The following is a 20,278-nucleotide window of genomic DNA, read 5'->3' on the forward strand; positions in this document are numbered from 1 at the left end:
TCTGAAACGCACTGAGATTCCAAAGCAGGCAAGACTGATACGGAAGGCACTCCAAAAAGTATTTCTAAAAAGGGGGACCAGGATCATGTAATGTCTTAGCAAACCAGACGACGGTCATATCCTACTTCTTGAACAAGGTCTCTGTTACTAAGCGACTCTGTGGGCGTGTAAAGAGAAAGCAGGGGGGCTTGAGAGAAGAGCCAAAAAGATGGTTTCTTCAGCCTCAGGGCAGTTTGGTTAAGTCTTTCCATTTCAGGCTACAGATGGGGAACAGTGTGCTTGGATACCTCCTGCAGTTAGAAACCTAGTGGGTCAGGGAGGAAGGTTCCATCTACAATGCAGCATGCTCCCTCCCCACCAACAGCCTGAAGTATACAACTTGGGGGAAAAGCTTTACCACTCAATTCAGCTACTGGTAGTGGTGCAAAGTGCCATTAAGTTGCAACTGACCCTGTCAGTTGTTCAAGGCAAGAGACATTCAGAGGTTTGCCATTGCCTGCCTGAGTTGCAACCTGGACTTTCATTGTAGTTTCCCACCCAAGTACAAATCAGAGCCGACCCTACTTAGCTTCTGAGATCTAATGAAATCAAGCTAATCTGGGCTGTCCAGGTCAGGGCAATTCAGCAACTTAACCTAACTCAGGGCCAAGCTACACATGACGAATGACACTTGAACGGCAAGTGGATTGAGTGGAGGGCAAGTGAACAGGGAGAAATACACTTGCTGTTCAAGTGTCATTCGTCATGTGTAGCTTGGCCCTCAATTTCCAGTTTTGCTAATATAGTTACTGCCCTTACTGCCCAGCCTACTACCATAGCTCTCAACCTCAAGGGCTCTGCAATAAAAGTGGGCATGAACTGAAATACGAACCAAAATTTGTCATGAACCGGGTTGGTTCGCTAACCGGCGGTTCGTCAGAGCCCATTTCTGACGAACCGCCACGAACTTCAGGCAGGTTTGTTTGGTTCCTTTTTCAGTTCATCACCACAGACAGCCTGGTGCCGATCAATCCGTTTCCTAGGCAACGGGGGGAGGAGCTTTCTGCAGACCTTCTGCTGCCCTGGAAGTGACATTTTCATGAACCGGGGCAAGTTCGTGGTTCGTGAAACGCGACGAACCATGAACCGCATGGTTCGGATTTTTCCCAGTTCATGCCCATCTCTACTCTGCACTTTCCCTTTGGCACTAAAAAGATATTTGATCAACTTCTGTTTTTTAAGGTTACAATGGAGGCTGCCATTCTTCCTTCTTCCCAGAAGTACATTTTGAAATAAGGTGCCACTCAGCACCGCTTGATCTAAAATCAACTCTTTAACATATCCTGCACAAGATGCAGACAAAAAGAGGCCTTAACTGCTCATCCAAGCCTGATCAATAGGGCAGTTATATAATAAATGAGATACACAAATATGTATTTGCCCTAGAACTTTAAAACAGGACTTAGTAAAGACTAATTTATGCACTACACCCGTAGCGTCCTAATACAGTGCTGCAAATTGTATGTTCCCTGGAAACCTCTTCGATCAGCGGATAAATGTTTACTGGTGGTGCCTGGCCCTAAGGAAGCCCGCCTCGCTTCAACCAGGGCCAGGGCCTTTTCAGTCCTGGCCCCAGCCTGGTGGAACGCTCTGTCAATGGAGACCCGGGCCCAGCGGGACATATTATCATTCCGCCAGGCCTGTAAGACAGAGCTGTTTTGCCAGGTGTTTGGTGGTTGAAGGGGGCGGTGCCATGTCGGCCTCCCGCCTTTGGGGTGGGGGGTTCTCCCCACCATTGCACCTTAATGTATTTGGTTAATTTATTTTATTATTGTTTATTGTATGTTGATTTTAGAATTATTGTTTTCTTGTTTTTATGGATTTTAACTGTTGTTCACCGCCCAGAGCCCCTGAGGATGGGCGGTTGATAAATCAAAATAATAAATAATAAAAAAAATTGGACTAGCTGTTGACAGCTTGCACCCAGGTGTGGCCATTGCTCGCTCTTAAGACAAGGAAATCCACAAACTTTGTCGTTAAGGATCCCTTAATGCCAGTGCTCTGATTTTCCCAGGTCCTTGGCTCTGCCCTAAGGGCTTGAATAGAGGGAGAGCAAGCATGTGCCTTGCCCTGACTACAAAATGCCCACTGCAGTCTTGTGGCATGGGCTGGAAAGCGAGAGCTGGTTCTGAATAGAAAAATTCAATGGCGATTGAAGGGTTCAAAAACCTCTCCCTTTGCTCTATATTTTGGTGGTGAATTGAGGAAGCACATACTTGCAATGGGCATTTTATTGAGGCATGCCTGCTTTTGAGATTCCCCAGACTCCTGCCCCTGCCTGCAACATCCCAGCCCCCAACCTTCCCTCCCTGTCCCACTGCAATTCAGTTCCGTACAGCTGGGGCCCGCCACTGCAGTTGGTTTTGTGGTGGATATCATTCCAGGTGATGACGTTGGCGCGGCCGGTGGTCATGGAGGTGCCGATGGTGAAGGTGAGACGTTGGTCAAAGGCCTTGCGGAACAACGCCAGCACCTTGTTGCCTTCGGGGCAGTCGGGCAGGTAAGCGACGCGGGTGGTGCCAGGGTAGCGTACTCCGGGATTGGGGTGCTCCACCTGCCAAGAGGGGGACCGTGTGAGTTTCCAACAAGAACCAACCATCGAACTACATAATATGCACTTAAATGTCGAATCTTATTAGCAGCCTATTGGAAACAACCAAGAATCCCCCAGCAAGAAGAATTAATAACAAAGGTAATGGAGACGGTGGAAATGTATAAATTAACATTGTTAATGAAACGGCAAATGGAAGAAGACATCTCTGTACCATGGGATCCCTTCTACAAATGGATGACAAATAACTATAATCTGTAAACATAAATATGATACTAAGATTAACTGTATTATGACATAATAGAACTCACAATTAAAGATGTAGCAAGATGGAATATAAGACATAAAGAAATCGATAATAGATATCGACAAGTAAAATGAGAACTGTCTCATGTTTGTATGTATATGTGTTGAAGAACAATACAAAAATATGCACAATGTTCAAGAGGGTTTTTTTTAACAAGAGATTAGAATGGTAGCAAAATCTAACAGTCGAGGGGAGCAACTTTATAATGGAAAAGGACTGTAGTCAACTGCAATGGTTATCGCAAGTTATCACTCGCTTTTACTGTACTGACGTATACCTTGTAAGCCAATTCCTGTATTGTTGATAGTATACCTTGCCTCAGATACCTTGTTCGCATTGTTCTGTAATCTTAACCCTATTGCATTATTCATTGGTTGTTTTATGCTGCCTGACTGCACTGCTTTATACCCTGTAATCTGCTTTGAGTCTCAGCGAGAAAGGCAGATTAGAAAATAAACCTATAAGGCAGTTGGATCAAAAAGGATACTCAAGACAGCACACCCCGGGGTAGCATGAAGTTCTTCAAACCTCCAAGGGGAGATGCTCAAGCACTCTTTGGCTCATCCTGCTTCTTGGCCTGGCATGTCTATGGGACCGCCTCCCTCCCTATGTTCCTCCACAGCAACCTCGCTCATCTGAACAGGGTCTCATGCAGGTTCCACCCTGCACATGGGCAAAATCAACAGCAGCCCGTACATGGTCTTTTTCTGTGGTGGCCCCTTCTTTGTGGAACAGCCTGCCTGAGGAGGTCAGGAGAGCCCCCACTCTCCTAGCTTTCCACAAACAATGCAAAACCAAATTATTCAAAAAGGGTTTTGTATTGTAGGGAGAGGCTCTCAGTCGCTCCACTAATGAGTTAGGGACCATAGACTTCATCGCTATGTTGCCTTATGTACTACCTGTTGTCTTAAATATGTGCTCCTATGTCAGCCCTAGGATTGCTTATGTCCTGTTTCAGAATTTCTTCAACTCTGTATTGCTAGAATTGCTTATGTTCAGTTTTAGCATTTCTTCCACTCTTGCTAAAGTTTGTAAAGTTGTGTTTATTTACCCTACGATGTTGTTTATGAAATTGTCCTTGATACTGACTGTACTACTCTCACACTGTGTAAGCCGCCCTGAGTCTCAGGGCCAAGCTACAAGTGACAAATGACACTTGAATGGCAAGTGGATTGAGTGGAGGGCAAGTGAACAGGGAGAAATACACTTGCTGTTCAAGTGTCATTCGTCACTTGTAGCTTGGCCCTCAGTGAGAAAGATGGACCATAAATGACATATAAATAAATAAATAAAGTTTCTTAGGAGGCAGAAATGTAAGATTTCTAAGAATGCTGAACCATGGGAAGAAAGCACGCAAAATAGCCAGTGCTTGAGTTTTTTACGGGGCGTGCAACAACAGCAGCCGCTTGCTTCCAAAGCTAAATTATGTTCTTTCATATACTCCATGCGCACATCAGTGTGTGCACACAGCACTGAAAACATTTCAGGCTAAGGTGCTTAAATGCACCGGTGATTACCATGGTAGCAAAATAGACAAGGTGTTAAATCCAAACCTCCCTGGTCCACATCTAAATCCCGGCTATCCATTAAGCTCATTGGGTGACCTTGAGCCAGTCACTATCTTACAAGACTCTTACAGAGATAAAGTGGGTGTCCCTCTCTGCCTCCAGAGCTCTTTCAAGGACAGTCAGGATGCAAATGTAATGAACTATAACTTCCTCAACACAGGAACACATTATTTAGCAATCAGGTAAAGTTCAAACAAATATGTACTTTGATATTTGCACACAAACAAAACCTCTTGATATACTCAGTTATACATGAGGCTGCCTTATATTGAATCAGACCCTCGGTCCATTTAATTGGAGATGCCGGGGACTGAACTGGGGACCTTCTGCATTCCAAGCACACGCTTTACCACTGAGCCACAGCTCCTCTGCATGAAAAAGATTCCATGGAATTCATTCCATTTGTATCTCACTCAGGGCCAAGCTACACATGACGAATGACACTTGAACGGCAAGTGGATTGAGTGGAGGGCAAGTGAACAGGGAGAAATACACTTGCTGTTCAAGTGTCATTCGTCATGTGTAGCTTGGCCCTCATTTTCAAAGCATTCCAGGAGGTCATGCGTGGTCCTTTACCCATTTTATCTTCATAACAACACTGTGAAGGTCAGAATGAGAGAAAGCCACTGGTCAAAGACCTCCCAATGGGTTTCAGAGATGAGCAAGGATTTCAACCTGGGTCTCCTATGTCAACATTCTGTTACACTACACTGGCTCTTAAGAGAAAAATAAGGAGTTTCTCCCTATCATGTAAGACAGGAACTCTGTTTTCTTCGAAGTGGTAATCCTAGCATCCTCATTAGGTTGTACCAAGTTAAACAGCCAGCATAGTGTAGTGTTGGACTAGAATCTGGGAGCTCCAGGTTCAAATCCCAACTCTGCCATGGAAATTCACTATGAGCTAAACTACAAGAGACGAATTACATGAAGACGTGCACGTGAAGGTAGTCGCAATGTTAGCCGGGAAGCTGAGTTTTAAAAGACAGATCAGAAGGCTCTGACAATTTCCTCTCTCTACAGAGCCAGCAAAGATCCCTCCTCAGGGGGTTTGCTTATTTCCTCTTTGCCTCCTAGAAGGGAAGGTGAAACTCACACAGCCTTTGGGAGGCGGAGTCTGGAAGACTCTGTCAGTTTCACTTCCCCTTCTAGGAGGCAAAGAGGAAGTAAACAAACCCTCTGAGGAGGGATCTTTGCTGGATCTGTGGAGAAGGGAAATTGACAGAGCCTTCCGATCTGTCTTTTAAAACTCAGCTTCCCGGCTAACATTGCAACCACATGAGCGTCCTCATGTAATTCATCTCTTGTAGTTCAGCTCTGACAGAGGTAGTTTGCCATTGCTGCATAGCAACCTTGGTCTTCTTTGGAGATCTCCCATCCAATTACTAGCCAAGGCTGACCCTTCTTCGCTTCTGAGATCCAACGAGATCAGGCTCTCTTGGGCTATCCAGCCCACCCACTTTAATGACGGGGAAAGAAGAAAACTCGAATCTCTGCTTAAACCTCTGACAATAAATAGCAGGAAGAAGTGTTCGACTTGGATTAGTTCATGACCCTTGTTTTTATTTTTCCATCTCAAAATCTTTCACTGAACAACACTGCAGAAATCCCCAGTTAAAGTAATATAAATATGAACTTTTTAACTTGATCTTTTATTGTATTGTGAAGTGCCGGTTTTCAAGAGTTTAGCTGACAGTTACCCTGCACATCACCCCTTGCCACTTTATAGCGGCATCATCTCTTGTCACTTTATAGGCTGGAACTTTGGGGGGGGGCAGGGCTCACAGGTGGGCCAGGGACTGAATCTAAGCAAGGTTCCGAGTTTGGAAAGCAGTAAAGTTAAGAGAAACAGTGGCCCAGATCCAAAAAACCCCACCCCAGCACAATTAGATCTGTTTGCCCATGGGGCCGTCAGGCATGTCTTTCCTGAACAGCCGTCTACGACGCCGCATTAGTTTCCAAACTGTTTCCCAGAGGGAACTTTCAAAAAGCAATTTGCAATATGCCTCAGAGTCTTGACGTCCCAGTAGGCTAACATAAGCCTTGGCTATGCCAGAAATAGCTTTCTACATCCTGGCCAACTCTGTTTAGAACATTACGCAAGAAAATCCATTGCTGTTTCACGAATAGTTTCCTTTTTGTTTATCTATTTGCGATGTCACCACAGGGGAACTTCCAAGCCCTTCCCCTCAAGAATCCTGCTTCTCTACTCACGGGGAACCTAGGATCACCAGGCCAAACTAATCTGATCTAAAGGCTGGACAGATGCCCCATCAAGGGCCGATTCCAGACGGCCCTCTGCCTCCCGAAACATTGCGCGTCGTCGCGCGTCGTCGCGCGGAAAACGCGAAATATCGCGTTTTCTCGCGCGAGTTTTGCGCAAAACTCGCGCGAGAAAACGCGATATTTTGCGTTTTCTGCGCGACGACGCGCGACGACGCGCAACGTTTCGGGAGGCAGAGGGCCGTCTGGAATCGGCCATAGAGACTACAGCTCTGGCACTTTTCTAGGATTCCCTCCCCTTGGAGGCCCAAACGGCGTGTTCAGTTGTCTCTTTTCAGAAACAAGTTCCAACCTTCCACCAGGTTTCTGAAGCTTCTTCCTGCCGGTCTTTGGGCTTTTAGCCTCTGGTCTGAAATGGATTTTAATTCCGCTGGCATGTTTCAGGGTTTTACCAGATGGCTCTTAACCTGGTTTCCATTGATAACTGCACGAAAATTTGAAACAGCTGCTATAAATTGATTGTTGATAATTAAATAACGGACAGGCCCTTTTAAATTTATCCGTAACCATTTTGGATGTAATTGTGTTGATCTGCTGAAGCAAAGCCAGGAGGCTTGCGCAGCTTTGAAGAGCTCCAAGCTTCCTGCTTTTACAGCAGTTTTATTCCACGATAAACTTTCAAGGACGAACCCTGCCATTTTTTCCCCATATCCCCCTGACATAAAAGATCTGCCTAGGAAGGATAAACTCATTGCATCTGAAGAAGTAATAATAACAACATTCAATTTATATACCGCCCTTCAGGACAACTTAATGCCCACTCAAAGCGGTTTACAAAGTATGTCATTATTATCTCCACAACAAAACACCCTGTGAGGTGGGTGGGACTGAGAGAGCTCCAGAGAGCTGAGACTAGCCCAAGGTCACCCAGCTGGCTTCAAGCGGAAGAGTGGGTCCACTTAGAGTCCCGTGCTCTTAACCACTACACCAAACTGGCTCTAATGGGTTCTAACCCACAGGGTTCTAATCCACAGAAGTGAATGAAATCCATTAGTCTTTACATTTTATTTCACCATAGACTTTCATGCCACGAACTCCTATTTTCACTCTGAATCGGTTTGCATAAAGGCAGTCTATAAACTGAGCAAATAATCATCTTTTGTTTTCTGGAGGGTAAATGTACTATTTCCTCAACATGCACTCAGCTAACCTGATTCTTTCTCAATAAAGGTGCACCAGGCACTGTTAAGACCACATCCAACCAGGCTAAGCACCCACCCACCCACCCACCCACCCACACACCCATGCATCAGTCTTACAAAAAAAAGAGTACTGCACAAAAGTGTCTTATAGTCCACCCACATTTCCTCCTTCAGCATTTCACAGTCCCTTCCTAGTCCTAAAACTCTCCTTTGCCCTGAATTTACCTGCTATTCTAAGCTCTCACAACTAGGACTTGAGAATTACTTGAGAAGGAAGGGGAGAGAAACAAAGAAGAGTGGCAAAACTGGTGGTGGTGGGAGGGACAGGTTTAGACTCTTTCCAAGTGGTGTTCTTGAATACATCCCATTACTTTCCCCCAAATAGATAAATGGCTGCTTTTCACTCTTATGGGAAAGGGGGAGATAGAATGTACATTATTATTGTGGTCCAAAAAAACCCTGCTCCCTTCCTTCCCTGGCGATGCTGTGTGGCCTCCCATCCACTGAAAGTGATGCATCATGTTGTCTAGTATGAATCTGTGCAAAAAATAGAGGAAGCACACTGCCAGTTCTCTTTTCATGTAAGTCCCTAGGCTATATGAGCACACATTATCTGTTTCTATGTGCCCCACTTAGCAGCCATTTTGCTAGCCTCTCCACCTTCAGGGGAACCAGAATGCATTTAAGTGAAGGTGTTATGGATGTCCTGTTCTCGATAGGATTGTATTGTCTTTGTTTCAGTGCTGGTTACTAGGAGTGTGCGCCTCAGGTTTCCAATTTGGGTTTTTAACCTGAATCAGGCCCGATTCAGGTAGATTCGGTATTTCCGAATATACCGAAGTAAAGCTTTCCTAAGTGCTTCATAAAGCTTTTTGTAGAGCAGCAGCAGCTGCAGCACATTTCTTGCCATTTGCAAACAGCAAGAAAAGTGCTGCTTTGAGCTTACCCAATGGGAGGGGGGAGGAGGGGGTTGTAGTGACTCATGACAACCCCCTCCTCCCCCTCCCATCGGATAAAAACAGGCAGGAAGCTCAAAAAAGCAGAACTTTTCTTGCCTTTTGCTGCTTTTAAGCTTCCCGACGCCATTTTTACACCCCTACTGGTTATTCCTCTTCACATGAGGACAATCAACTTGCTAAATAAATACACTCCAAGACACCAGGAAATTAACCCTACTTACTCCTTGTATCCCTGGTGGGAAGACATACTGGATGATGATGGTGCCGTATTTCTCATAACCAGGGAGCAGGAGACTTGAGTCCTTGGAGACCAGCATGCGCCCATTCTCAGGCTGGTTGCCCACCAGTTGCCCATAGAAGCGTCCGCACATTGGGCAGGCTTTCTTGACTTGCAGCGCTCGAGTGATGCAGTCCTCGCAGAAGGAGTGCTTGCACTTCTCCAGCGTCTTAATGTTCTGGATCTCCCCCAAACAGATGGGGCACTGGCTGTCCTGCTCCTCCTCCCCTCCCCGTGAGCAGCTAGCGACCCCTCCGCTGCCGCCACTGACCACTCTTGGCCCGGAGGTCTGCTGCCCTCTAGATATCAAGGCAGCCCCTCGGCGGTGCAACTCTACTGTCCCGTGCTCCCGGTTCTTCTCCATCAAGGCCATGCAGCCCATCAGCTCGCTTTGGCGCTGGGCCTTCTTGAGCTCTTTCTCAGTTTCCTTGAGCAGGGCCTTAAGAGCCTTGCGGGCCAGATAGAGGCCGTTGCTGGGCCCGTGGGCAGGCATCGTGATCTGCAGGACGTAGATCTCCGAAGTCTCGCCATCGATCAAGATGCTGACCTTGTTCTCTTCCTTCAGCTTGACCAGTTTGGCAGAGCTTTCCTTGGTCAGGAAGTCCCAGACGTGTTTGTTTACCGTGAGCCGGTTTTTGGTGGTGCCTCCACAAGCGGCCATCCTGGATAAAACAAACGATACTGACGGGAGAAAGACAGAGCGTCACCAAAATGGCAAGCAATGGCTCCAGACAAAGCTAAAGTGCACAAACACGTACGCCCCATCAAAGCACTACCGATCAGGACTTGGGAAACTTTATTGGGGTGTTTGTTTATTTACTTTTGCTGAACAGGATAAAGCCCTATGCAGACTGGGCCCCGCATATCTACGGGACCGCCTCTCCCCAGAGGACGCTTCGTTCAACAAATAAGCAACTTTTGGTGGTCCCTGGCCCAAGGGAGGCCTGCCTGACTGCGACCAGAGCCAGGGCCTTTTCGGTCCTGGCACCGACCTGGTGTAACTCTCTGTCTGATGACACTAGGGCCTGGCAGGATTTGTTATCTTTCCGCCGGGCCAGTAAGACAGAGAAGTTCCGCCAGGCATATGGTGGAGGCTAGGCTGGGACCCGCTGGCCACCTAAAACATAAAATATAAAACACCTGTCCATCACCCTGTATGTGGGCCTATGGGCCAGACTGAAACGCAACACTTTACGGTTACTATTCTATCGTCGTCACCTGAGGAGCATGTTGTACTGTATGATATGTTTTAATGCCTATTTATATAATGTTTACATGTAATATTTTATTGTTTATGGAAATGTTGTATTCTGCCCTGAGCCCACCGAGCAGGGAGGGCTGACTAGAAATCAAATATATAAATAAAATAAGTATAAATAAAATTCCACTCCACCCCCGCAGCCATTTCTGATCCCTGGAATGGTCATTCCCACGGTTGTGGGGCTCGTGGAAAGAAATGACTACATGGGTTGGGCACGCTGGAGTGAGGAGAGGACAAGGGGTGAAACTGCACTTGAAAAAGTGGAAAGACTTTAGTCTCTTGTCCCCTTCTCATTCTAGCCCCTTTCCAACCTGCTGAAGCTATTCCTCTGCACGGATTCCCCAATCCTGGGAATGGTAAACCAGGGGTCAAAAAGGGGCTGCAAAAATAAAAAAAACTTAGGAGAGCTCCTCATTATATACATAGACAGAAGGATACAGGTACAGTGCATCTATACCGCACAGCCCTTGTGTTGATACAACCCATATACAGAATGAATAGATAGATAGATAGATAGATAGATAGATAGATAGATAGATAGATAGATAGATAGATAGATAGATAGACAGACAGACAGACAGACAGACAGACAGACAGACAGACAGACAGACAGACAGACAGGACAAACCAAAGTAACACAACACAGTCTGCAAACTTTCAATTGTTGTAGAACTCTTCATCTGGCTAGATTTTAAAAGCAGGGGGGTGAAGGTTTCTAGGGCATGATCTTAAACCTTCTTTCTTAGCATCTTGTACTTTAAGATTATGGTCTAAAAGACTTTTTTCCCATTTAAGTTTAAGGAATTACATGGCATTGTTTTTGGATTTAGCTATGGAGCAACACAGCTCCCTATGTATCTTATTAAGAGGGGTTTTTAAAGACACAAACATCTTAATGCCCAGATACTTAAAGCCTTTATTATATCTTATAGAAGAAAGCTCAACTTGAGCGGCTGTGCATGCATAACCATGCATTTCTTATAATGCATCCTTGCACCTTGAATGAATTTGCAGCCATGCACAAGTTAAATGCAAAGTCCAGATAATCTTTTTTAGCCCGTGTAACTTCTTTGGAGAGATCCATGTCCTGCAACATACTGTGAAGGCCCCTTCAGTTCCTTCCCCTTCATTTTTGTGGGCCCATTAAGCAACACAGCCTTCACCAAAGACAGACAGTGCAGGCCGGGCTATGCCCAGAGCACTTCCTCTTTTGCCTGGAAGTCAGCGAGGGTTGCCAACCTCCAGGTGGGGCCTGAAGATCTTCCAGAATTACAACTGATCTCCAGGTGACGGAGATCAGTTCCCCTGGAAAAAATGGTTACTTTGGAGGTCGGGCACTATGCAATTTTGCCACACTGTGGTCCCTCCCCTCCTCAAATCCTGCCCTCCAAAGGCTCTACTGTCAAATCTCTAGGAATTTCCCAACTTGGAGTTGGAAACCTTAAAGTCAACTTTTCTCCCTTGCACAAAATTTGTAGTGAACCGGTGGGAATTCATGGCTTCGGCCCGGCATACCTATGGGACCGCCTCCCTCCCTATGTTCTTCCATGGCTGCTTTGCTCATCTGAACAGGGTCTCCTGCAGGTGCCAGGCTGCACATGGGCAAAATCAACAGCAGCCCGTACATGGGCTTTCTCTGTGGTGGCCCCCACCCTGTGAATGGCCTGCCTGAGGAGGCCAGGAGAGCCCCCACTCTCCTAGCTTTCCACAAACAATGCAAAACCGAATTATTCAAAAAGGCTTTTGTATTGTAGGGAGGGGCTCTCAGACGCTTCGCTAATGAGTTAAGGACCGCAGACTTCACCACTATGTTGCCTCACGTACTACCTGTTGTCTTCAATATGTGCTCCTATGAGCTACCACCTGTGCTTCATGTGGTCTAATGTTCCAGCATTTCTTCAACTCTGTACTGGATTCTTACTAATGCTTCGTCTTTGTAATATTGTGTTTATTTACCCTCTGGAAATATCCTTGAAATTGACTGTACTAGTCTCACATTGTGTAATCCGCCTTGAGTCTCAGGGCCAAGCTACACATGACGAATGACACTTGAACGGCAAGTGGATTGAGTGGAGGGCAAGTGAACAGGGAGAAATACACTTGCCGTTCAAGTGTCATTCGTCATGTGTAGCTTGGCCCTCAGTGAGAAAGGTGGACTATAGATGACATAAATAAAAATAAAAAAAACATTTCAAATGGAAAACAAAACTAACAAGACTTTATTCCCACGCAAGCTGGAGCCAACTTCATCAGATGCAAAGTAATGAGTCATCAGGCAAACATTTCTGCATATGAGGTTCTGGGGAAAACAAGCAGCAGGGTTAAAAACCCATGACAGGAAGGAAGTATGGGGTGAGATGTAATTACGTAAAATTCAAGAAAACGTACACAGGCTGTCCACAAGATCTGTAACGAGCCACTTCTACATTTTTGCTAAGCGACTGATTTTACAAGCAACAGCCCGATACTGCTATTGTGAACAGCCTCAGCAATTTTCCTGAATTTCACATCCTCTTCTGTACTTCCTGGTCTTGAGTGTCTGAATTCCCAATAGGTTTAAAATATTTTTTACTTCATTTATACCCCGCCTTTATCATTTATTATTATTATTTATCAAATTCGATTTTTAGCTGCCCTCCTTGCAGACGGGCTCAGGGCGGGGGACAATAAAATGCTCAGTAGCATTTAAAACGTATAAATACATTTAAAAATCCAAAAACATGAATACACAGAACAGCATCTCAAAATGGCGGCCCCCTCTAATTTCCCCGATCATAATGTAAACACAAGGGGGCGGGTGGGGCCACAGTTAATAATATTCTAGGGACTGCGTTCATAGGGTAGGGCCGATGATTTCGTCGCCCCCCTGGCGGGATACTGGTACGGAGGCTCCTAAAATGATCAGCCACATGCCTGGTGGAACAACTTTCTCTCCAAAAGGGACCCAAAGTGGCTTACGTTATTCTCCTCTCCACCATCTTGCCCCCACAACAGGCCTTGTGAAATAGGTTAGGCCGAGAGTTTGTGAATGGTCCAAGATCACCCACTGAACTTCCGTAGCAAAGCCAGAAAACGAACCTGGGTCTCTCCAATCCTAGTCTGCCTCTTTAGCCACGACACCACTTTGGCTCTCACTAGTTACCAACTCCAGATTGGGAAATTCCTGGAGATTTGGGAGTGGAACCCATGAAGGGTGGATCTTGGGGAAGAGAGGGGCCTCAGCCGGGGATAACACCACACAGAGTCTACCCTCCATAGCAGCCATTTTCTCCAAGGGAACGCTAATCTAGTTGTAATTACAGTAGATTTCCTGGCAGTACCTGGAGACTGGCAACCCTACTCTCTAGCTCTACTCCCCATTGTTAGCAGGTGTTAGGTAACTTATCCTATGGTGAGTTACTCCAGTCTAAGCCCATTGAAGTCAATGAGCTTAGACTGGAGTAACTCTCCATAGGATTGCACTATTACTACAATTAGTGAATGGATTTTGTATTTATTGTTTCAATTTGAATTTTGCATGTGATTTGAATTTCACCCCATACTTCCTGCAGTCTGTGGCCCCATTGACTCTGGAGTGCCATCCTAAAATGCATTTCTGCATTATATGTGACTGGATACATCAAGCAGTTTGGTGTAGTGGTTAAGAGCGCGGGACTCTAATCTGGAGAGCCGGGTTCGATTCCCCACTCCTCCACTTGAAGCCAGCTGGGTGACCTGGGGCTAGTCACAGCTCTCTGGAGCTCTCTCAGCCCCACCCACCTCACAGGGTGTTTTGTTGTGGGGATAATAATGACATATTTTGTAAACCGCTCTGAGTGGGCATTAAGTTGTCCTGAAGGGCGGTATATAAATCGAATGTTATTATTATTGTTATAAGCAAACCTGAAGCAAAGACATGGCAGAATTATCCACGCTCCAGAGGACACCTGAATGAAAAGAGGCTAGAGCACAGCAGTAACTTATGCAGATCCACAACAGGCAGTCTCTTTGGGCAGAACCACAAGGGACAAAAGGCACAGATTGGACACTAGTCAGCTTCCCTCAAGTTTGGATGGGAAATGTAGGCGTCCTGGTCTTGCAGCTTGGCTCCCCGACTGCTGCCCAACGGACTTTTCAACTGTCACTTGCCCAACATTCCGCCAAGCTGCCTACATTTCCCGCCAAAACTTGAGGGAAGCTGACAAGGGTCCAACCTGTGCCTTTTGTCACTTGTAGTTCTGCTCTTTGGTGGCCTAATATTTTGAGCTCACAGAAGCGTTCGGGCTTTCTTTTTCATAGCGTTCTATTACATCTCACTGGGCACTGGTGTGAGCAATGGCACACACTTGGAGCATTACCACCCGAGTGGTAGATTGGCTGATATAATTAAAAATTTGCCAAGTGTAATAAGACTTAAGTGAACACGTGCTACACTTTCCAAGCAAAAATTAGGCAGCCTCAAATCCCACTAAGCCTGCTTCAGAGGCAGGCGGCCAGAATACATTTTATGATGGGTATTTTTCATTTCCCAGAGCCCAAAGGGAGAGAGAACCAAGAGAACGTGATTTCTGTTTCATCAGATCAGATTTCCATCTCGAGGACAGGCGCTATGCACCGTGGACTATGAATGAAGCTTACGGAGGCGCTTATGGAGGCTGGAGCCAACCTGATCAGGCCTGAACATTGACTCAATGCTCTTGTTAAAGCCTGCATCCACTGCCTATTTTCCCCTAAGGATCCTCCTACCCTTCCGGAGCCAACATGCTCAAGAGGGAATGTTGAAACCTGGGGATCCAAATTCCCTTGAGCAAGGAACCCTTGGCAATCTCCGTATTTCCAAGTTCAAACTTCCTGGGTGCTACATAGTTTGCTGTAAGGTTATCTGCCAGGGTTTCCATCCTGTTGCGCTATTTTGCTACGACCGAGTTTGAAGTGCACCTTCTCAGGGCCAAGCTACACATGACGAATGACACTTGAACAGCAAGTGTATTTCTCCCTGTTCACTTGCCCTCCACTCAATCCACTTGCCGTTCAAGTGTCATTCGTCATGTGTAGCTTGGCCCCCTGTCGGTCATTCTAGAGGTCCCTGAGTGGTAGCAAGTGATTGCTAGGTGTTTGCCAGGGAAATCTTGGACTAGGGGACTTCCCAGCAAAGAAAGTCAAGATCCACAAAGGCACCGAAATCGGCACGAAAACATTAGCAATGTGGATGTGTTACAAATCCACCAGAATTGCCACACATACAAGCCGGTGGTGGGCCAAGGGTCATCGCAAGGGCAATATCACGACCTGCGATGACCTTCAATAGCCTCAGACCAACTCATTCAGATATACGACATGTAACTGAGTTTGAGCGAGACAAAGATATCTACACCATCTTAATTAAAAAGTTAATTTTTTAATTATAAATATAAAAAACAACATCTGGAAGATAAACAGCCACTCCACAGGGGAAGATCCTAGAGATCGCTTTGACTCCAAGATAAATATCACGTACTCAAGAATTAAATCATTTCTAGTTTCAGGCAGGTAGTCGTGTTGGTCTGCAGTAGCACAGCTGGATTTGAATCCAGTGGTGCCTTAACAATCAACAGGGTTTTTCGGGTGTAATTCTGAAGAAGGGAGCTTTGACTCTCAAAAGCTTAGACACTAAAGATCTTGTTGGTCTCTTAGGTGCCACTGGACTTAAATGCCACTGGACCTTGTCATTCATTCCTGGATTCCTCGCCAGCATGACATGTTTAGTGCTAGAAATGTGAAGGAGGGCAAGATCACCATCTATTAAAAAACAGTAAAGAGTCCAGAAGCACCTTTAAGACGGACCAACTTTATTGTAGAATAAACTTTCGAGAACCGCAGCTCTCTTCGTCAGAGGCATCTGACGAAGAGAGCTGCGGTTCTCGAAAGCTTATGCTACAATAAAGTTGATTAGTCTTAAAAGTGCTACCGGACTCTTTACTATTTTGGAAGTACAGACTAACATGGATAACTCCCGAGGGTTTCCAAGCAAGCCTTTATTGGCATAGATATAATACAAAATTTTAAATACAGAAACGAGTCCATACAGAATAAGAGTAAAAAATTACAGATAGGAACAGGGAACTCCTGGAGAAACTCCAAGGGTTGCCAGCTCCAAGTTGGGAAATTCCTGGAGATCTAGGGGGTGAAACCTGGAGAAACCTGGAGAGAGTAGGGTTTGTGGAGGAAAAGGACCTTGGCAAGGCATAACTCCATAGCATCCACCCCCCTCCCAAAGGAGCGATTTTCTCCAGGTGAACTGATCTCTGTGGCCTGGAGACCAGTTGTAATTCCGGGAGATCTCCAGCCGCTACCTGGAGGCTGGCAACCCTAATAACTCCTCTGCATCTATTAAAAAACAGCAACAAGAAAACTGGGGGGGGGGGCATTCCTCACCGTCTTCTTGCAGCCCCCCATCTAAGCCCCCCCCCCGCTCCTATTAGGGCTGCCGCTTTCCCCAAAAGGGAAAGGGGGTGGTCTTTGCATCTAGGCGCCTGCCAGGTGGAACGACGCCCAAAGGTAAAAGGCTTCGGAGCCGACCTGCAATCGCTGCCCCCCGCCCTTGGGAACCTCCAAAGGGTAAGAAGGAACGAAGGGCGCAGACCCTCCTCTTACCTGGCGAGCCCATGGGAGAGGCTGGAGGCGAGAAGCGGCCGGGTGTGGGAGTTCAGCGGAGCTGCGAATCAAAAACTGCACAGGAGAGAAAGGAGGGGGGAGAAAACGAATTAGCTCACGACTGCGCCGGAGAGGGGAAGGGAGGGTGCCTTGCATTGCATTGCATTTATAGCGCCGCCAAAGCGCTTCTGCTCCTGCGCCCGGGCGCACCGCTCCGCCCCAAAGCGCCTCTAGCTGAGCGCAGGGAGGAGTCGCTGAGAAGCCCCCCCCCCCGCCGGCTGCCTTGCGCTGGATCGCTCTGGTTTTCTGCCCCCCCTCCTTTTGAAAAGGAGGGGGACCGATTGGCTTCCCGGGTGAAGAAAAATCCGCCTCCCTCCCGATTTGGCTTTAGGGGATTGAATGGGCTGGAGATGGGCGCCTGGTTTTTGGAGAGCTACAAATGATGTCATGGCTCGGGCATTGAAGCGGTTAGTCCCATTGCAAAAGACAGTTTAGAGGGATAGCGAAGCTAAGCAGGATCGGCCTGGGTTAATAACTGGAGGGGAGGCTTCCAAGAAAACCCGGGGTTGCAGAGGCAGGCAACGGCAAACCACCTCTTAGGGCCAAGCTACAAGTGATGAATGACACTTGCCTGGCAAGTGAACAGACTGTACTCCTCCCTGTTCACTTGCCCTCCATGGAGCGCAAGTGGAGGGCAAGTGAACAGGGAGGAATACACGAGGGCCAAGCTACAAGTGACGAATGACACTTGAACGGCAAGTGGATTGAGTGGAGGGCAAGGGAACAGGGAGAACTACACTTGCTGTTCAAGTGTCATTCGTCACTTGTAGCTTGGCTCTTAGGGCGAAGCTACACGTGACGAATGACGCTTGAACGGCAAGTGTATTCCTCCCTGTTCACTTGCCCTCCACTCGATCCACTTGCCGTTCACATGTCATTCCTCACTTGTAGCTTGGCCCTCAGGCTCTTGCCTATGACTTGACAGCCCTTTCCACCACTGAGCTCCCCTCCTAAGAAGTCCGACTTCGCGCACACACGCCCTTCACATTTGCCAGCCCTCAGGTACCAAAGGGCTCCCCCTAGCCCTGCAGAACATTGAATTTCCCCCTCCCCAACCCTGCTCCAAAGCAGCCCCCTGTTGCAGAGCTGGTTAGCATGCCTGCTTTTCTTCGTAACAGATCCTTGAACCTTGGGGGTTGGACTAGATGACCCGAGAGGTCCCTTCCAACCCTATGATTTTATGATTCTATGAAAGAAGGACGCTGGCCTTTTATCCTAGACCCTCTTTGCTTTACAATGAATCAATCCGTACACTTGATTTTTCTGGACTGCTAAATTTGTAATATATACGCACCACATTTACCCAGGTTTTGTTTTTAAAGTGAATGCGCATTTCCTTAGGGATACGTGAACCCTTTGGGCCTATCAAGGTCAGGTAGCGTCTCAGGGTGGCAGCAGCTCTTCAGCATCACCTTCAGCGATGTCAGGATTGAACCTGGAAACGTCTGCATGCCAAGCAGGCACGCAACAGTACCGCACCCCTTTCAGGAATTCGTTTCTATTCCCACATTTCTTCCATAAACTCAAGTGGGGACTTTGGAATATGCAGGCAATCTTTCCTTTATGAAATGAAAGCCACACCTGCTTAGCCTCAGCAAGTCGTTCGGTCATATGCAAATTAGATCATAATTTGGTGGCAGGAATACAGTAGGGGTGTGGCTTACCAGGGTTTAGAAGTAGAGAAACAATTGGTAAACCCCAGCGCCAGTTTTCAGTGCTGGGGCTGAGAAATGAACATGGTAACATCAAAACTTGACTATTGTAACGCACTATACATTGGTCTCCTATCTGAGGGCCAAGCTACAAGTGACAAATGACACTTGAACGGCAAGTGGATTGAGTGGAGGGCAAGTGAACAGGGAGAAATACACTTGCTGTTCAAGTGTCATTCGTCATGTGTAGCTTGGCCCTAAGTTAACTAGGAGGCTCCAACTGGTGCAAAATGCTGCAGCTCGACTGTTAGCAGGAGCAAGTAGGAGTAGGAGCATCATTCCCATCCTACAGTCACTCCACTGGCTACCTATCAGTTACCGTGCTCAGTTCAAGGTATTGGTTATTACATACAAAGCTCTTCACAGCCTTGGTCCAGCATACCTATGGGACCGCCTCCCTCCCTATGTCCCTCCACGGCAGCTTTGCTCGTCCAAACAGGGTCTCTTGCAGGTGCCAGCCTGCACATGGCCGAAATCAACAGCAGCCCATACACAAGCTTTCTCTGTGGTGGCCCCTACCATGGGGAACGGCCTACCTGAAGAGGTCAGGAGTGCCCCCACTCTCCTGGCTTTCCACAAACAAGGCAAAACTGAATTATTCAAAAAGGCTTTTTACTCAGATAGGAGGCCTGTATTGTAGGGAGGGGGTCTCAGATGCTTCGCGAATGAGTTAAGGACCATAGACTTCACCACTATGTTGCCTTACGTACTACCTGTTGTCTTAAATGTGTGCTCCCATGAACTACCTGTGCTTCATGTTGTCTAATGTCAGTCCTAGAAGTGATTATGTTCTGTCTCAGTATTTTCTTCTACTTTGTATTGGATCCTTGCTAACGTTATGTCTTTGTAAACTTGTATTTATTTATTCTATGACATTGTTTGTGGAAATGTCCTTGACACTGTATGGAGAAGTCCTTGCTACTGATTGTACTAATCACACACTATGTAATCCGCCTTGAGTCTCAGTGAGAAAGGCGGACTATAAATGACATCAATAAATTAAATAAATAAATGAAAGTAATATTTGTGTTTCTTTTTGTTTGTTTACTTCATTTATACCTGCCTTCCTTCTCAATGGGAACGCAAAGCGTCTTACATTGTTCTCTCTTCCACTTTATCGTCAAAACAGCCCTTTGAGGTATGTTCTACATCGAGGTATGTTCCACATCCGCCCTGAGCTCGCTGATGCGGGGAGGGCGGAATATAAATGTAATAAATTAAATTAAAATTAAATTAAAGCTGGTTGTTGGGGGTTTGTTTTTTGAGTTGTAGTCACCATTGTTTTTTTAACAAATAAACTGTGTTTATAGCATTGTTTTAAATACATACAACAGTCAACAAGGATTATGCTAGCAAATTAGAATACTTAACACATTTTGAAATAATACAAATAGGTAATTTTTTTTAAAAAATCATATTCGTAGTACAAAAAACTTATGCTGATTTGGGGTTCTGTAACTATTGGAGTTTTGCTTAGTACAGAACAGGACTAGTTTGCAACACAAGCTAT

General features: G+C 46.3%; 1 protein-coding gene across 2 annotated transcripts in view; it reads right to left on the reverse strand.

Moving 5' to 3' along the window:
- The window catches only part of DTX3 (deltex E3 ubiquitin ligase 3), a 37,119-nt gene that overhangs the window by 2,082 nt on the left and 14,759 nt on the right, over positions 1-20,278 (reverse strand). Inside the window, exons 2-4 of one of the 2 annotated variants that reach the window (XM_055003986.1) lie at positions 16,997-17,071; positions 9,068-9,804; positions 2,376-2,593 (exon numbers count right to left, since the gene is read on the reverse strand). In XM_055003986.1, the coding sequence (XP_054859961.1) occupies positions 2,376-2,593; positions 9,068-9,804; positions 16,997-17,009 (968 nt within the window). In that variant the 5' untranslated portion in view covers positions 17,010-17,071. Of the gene's footprint in view, positions 1-2,375; positions 2,594-9,067; positions 9,805-16,996; positions 17,116-20,278 lie in introns of those variants that run through there. The other variant, XM_055003985.1, reaches the window with a different exon arrangement.

Source organism: Eublepharis macularius, chromosome 19 (assembly GCF_028583425.1).
Source record: "Eublepharis macularius isolate TG4126 chromosome 19, MPM_Emac_v1.0, whole genome shotgun sequence".
NCBI lineage: Eukaryota > Metazoa > Chordata > Lepidosauria > Squamata > Eublepharidae > Eublepharis > Eublepharis macularius.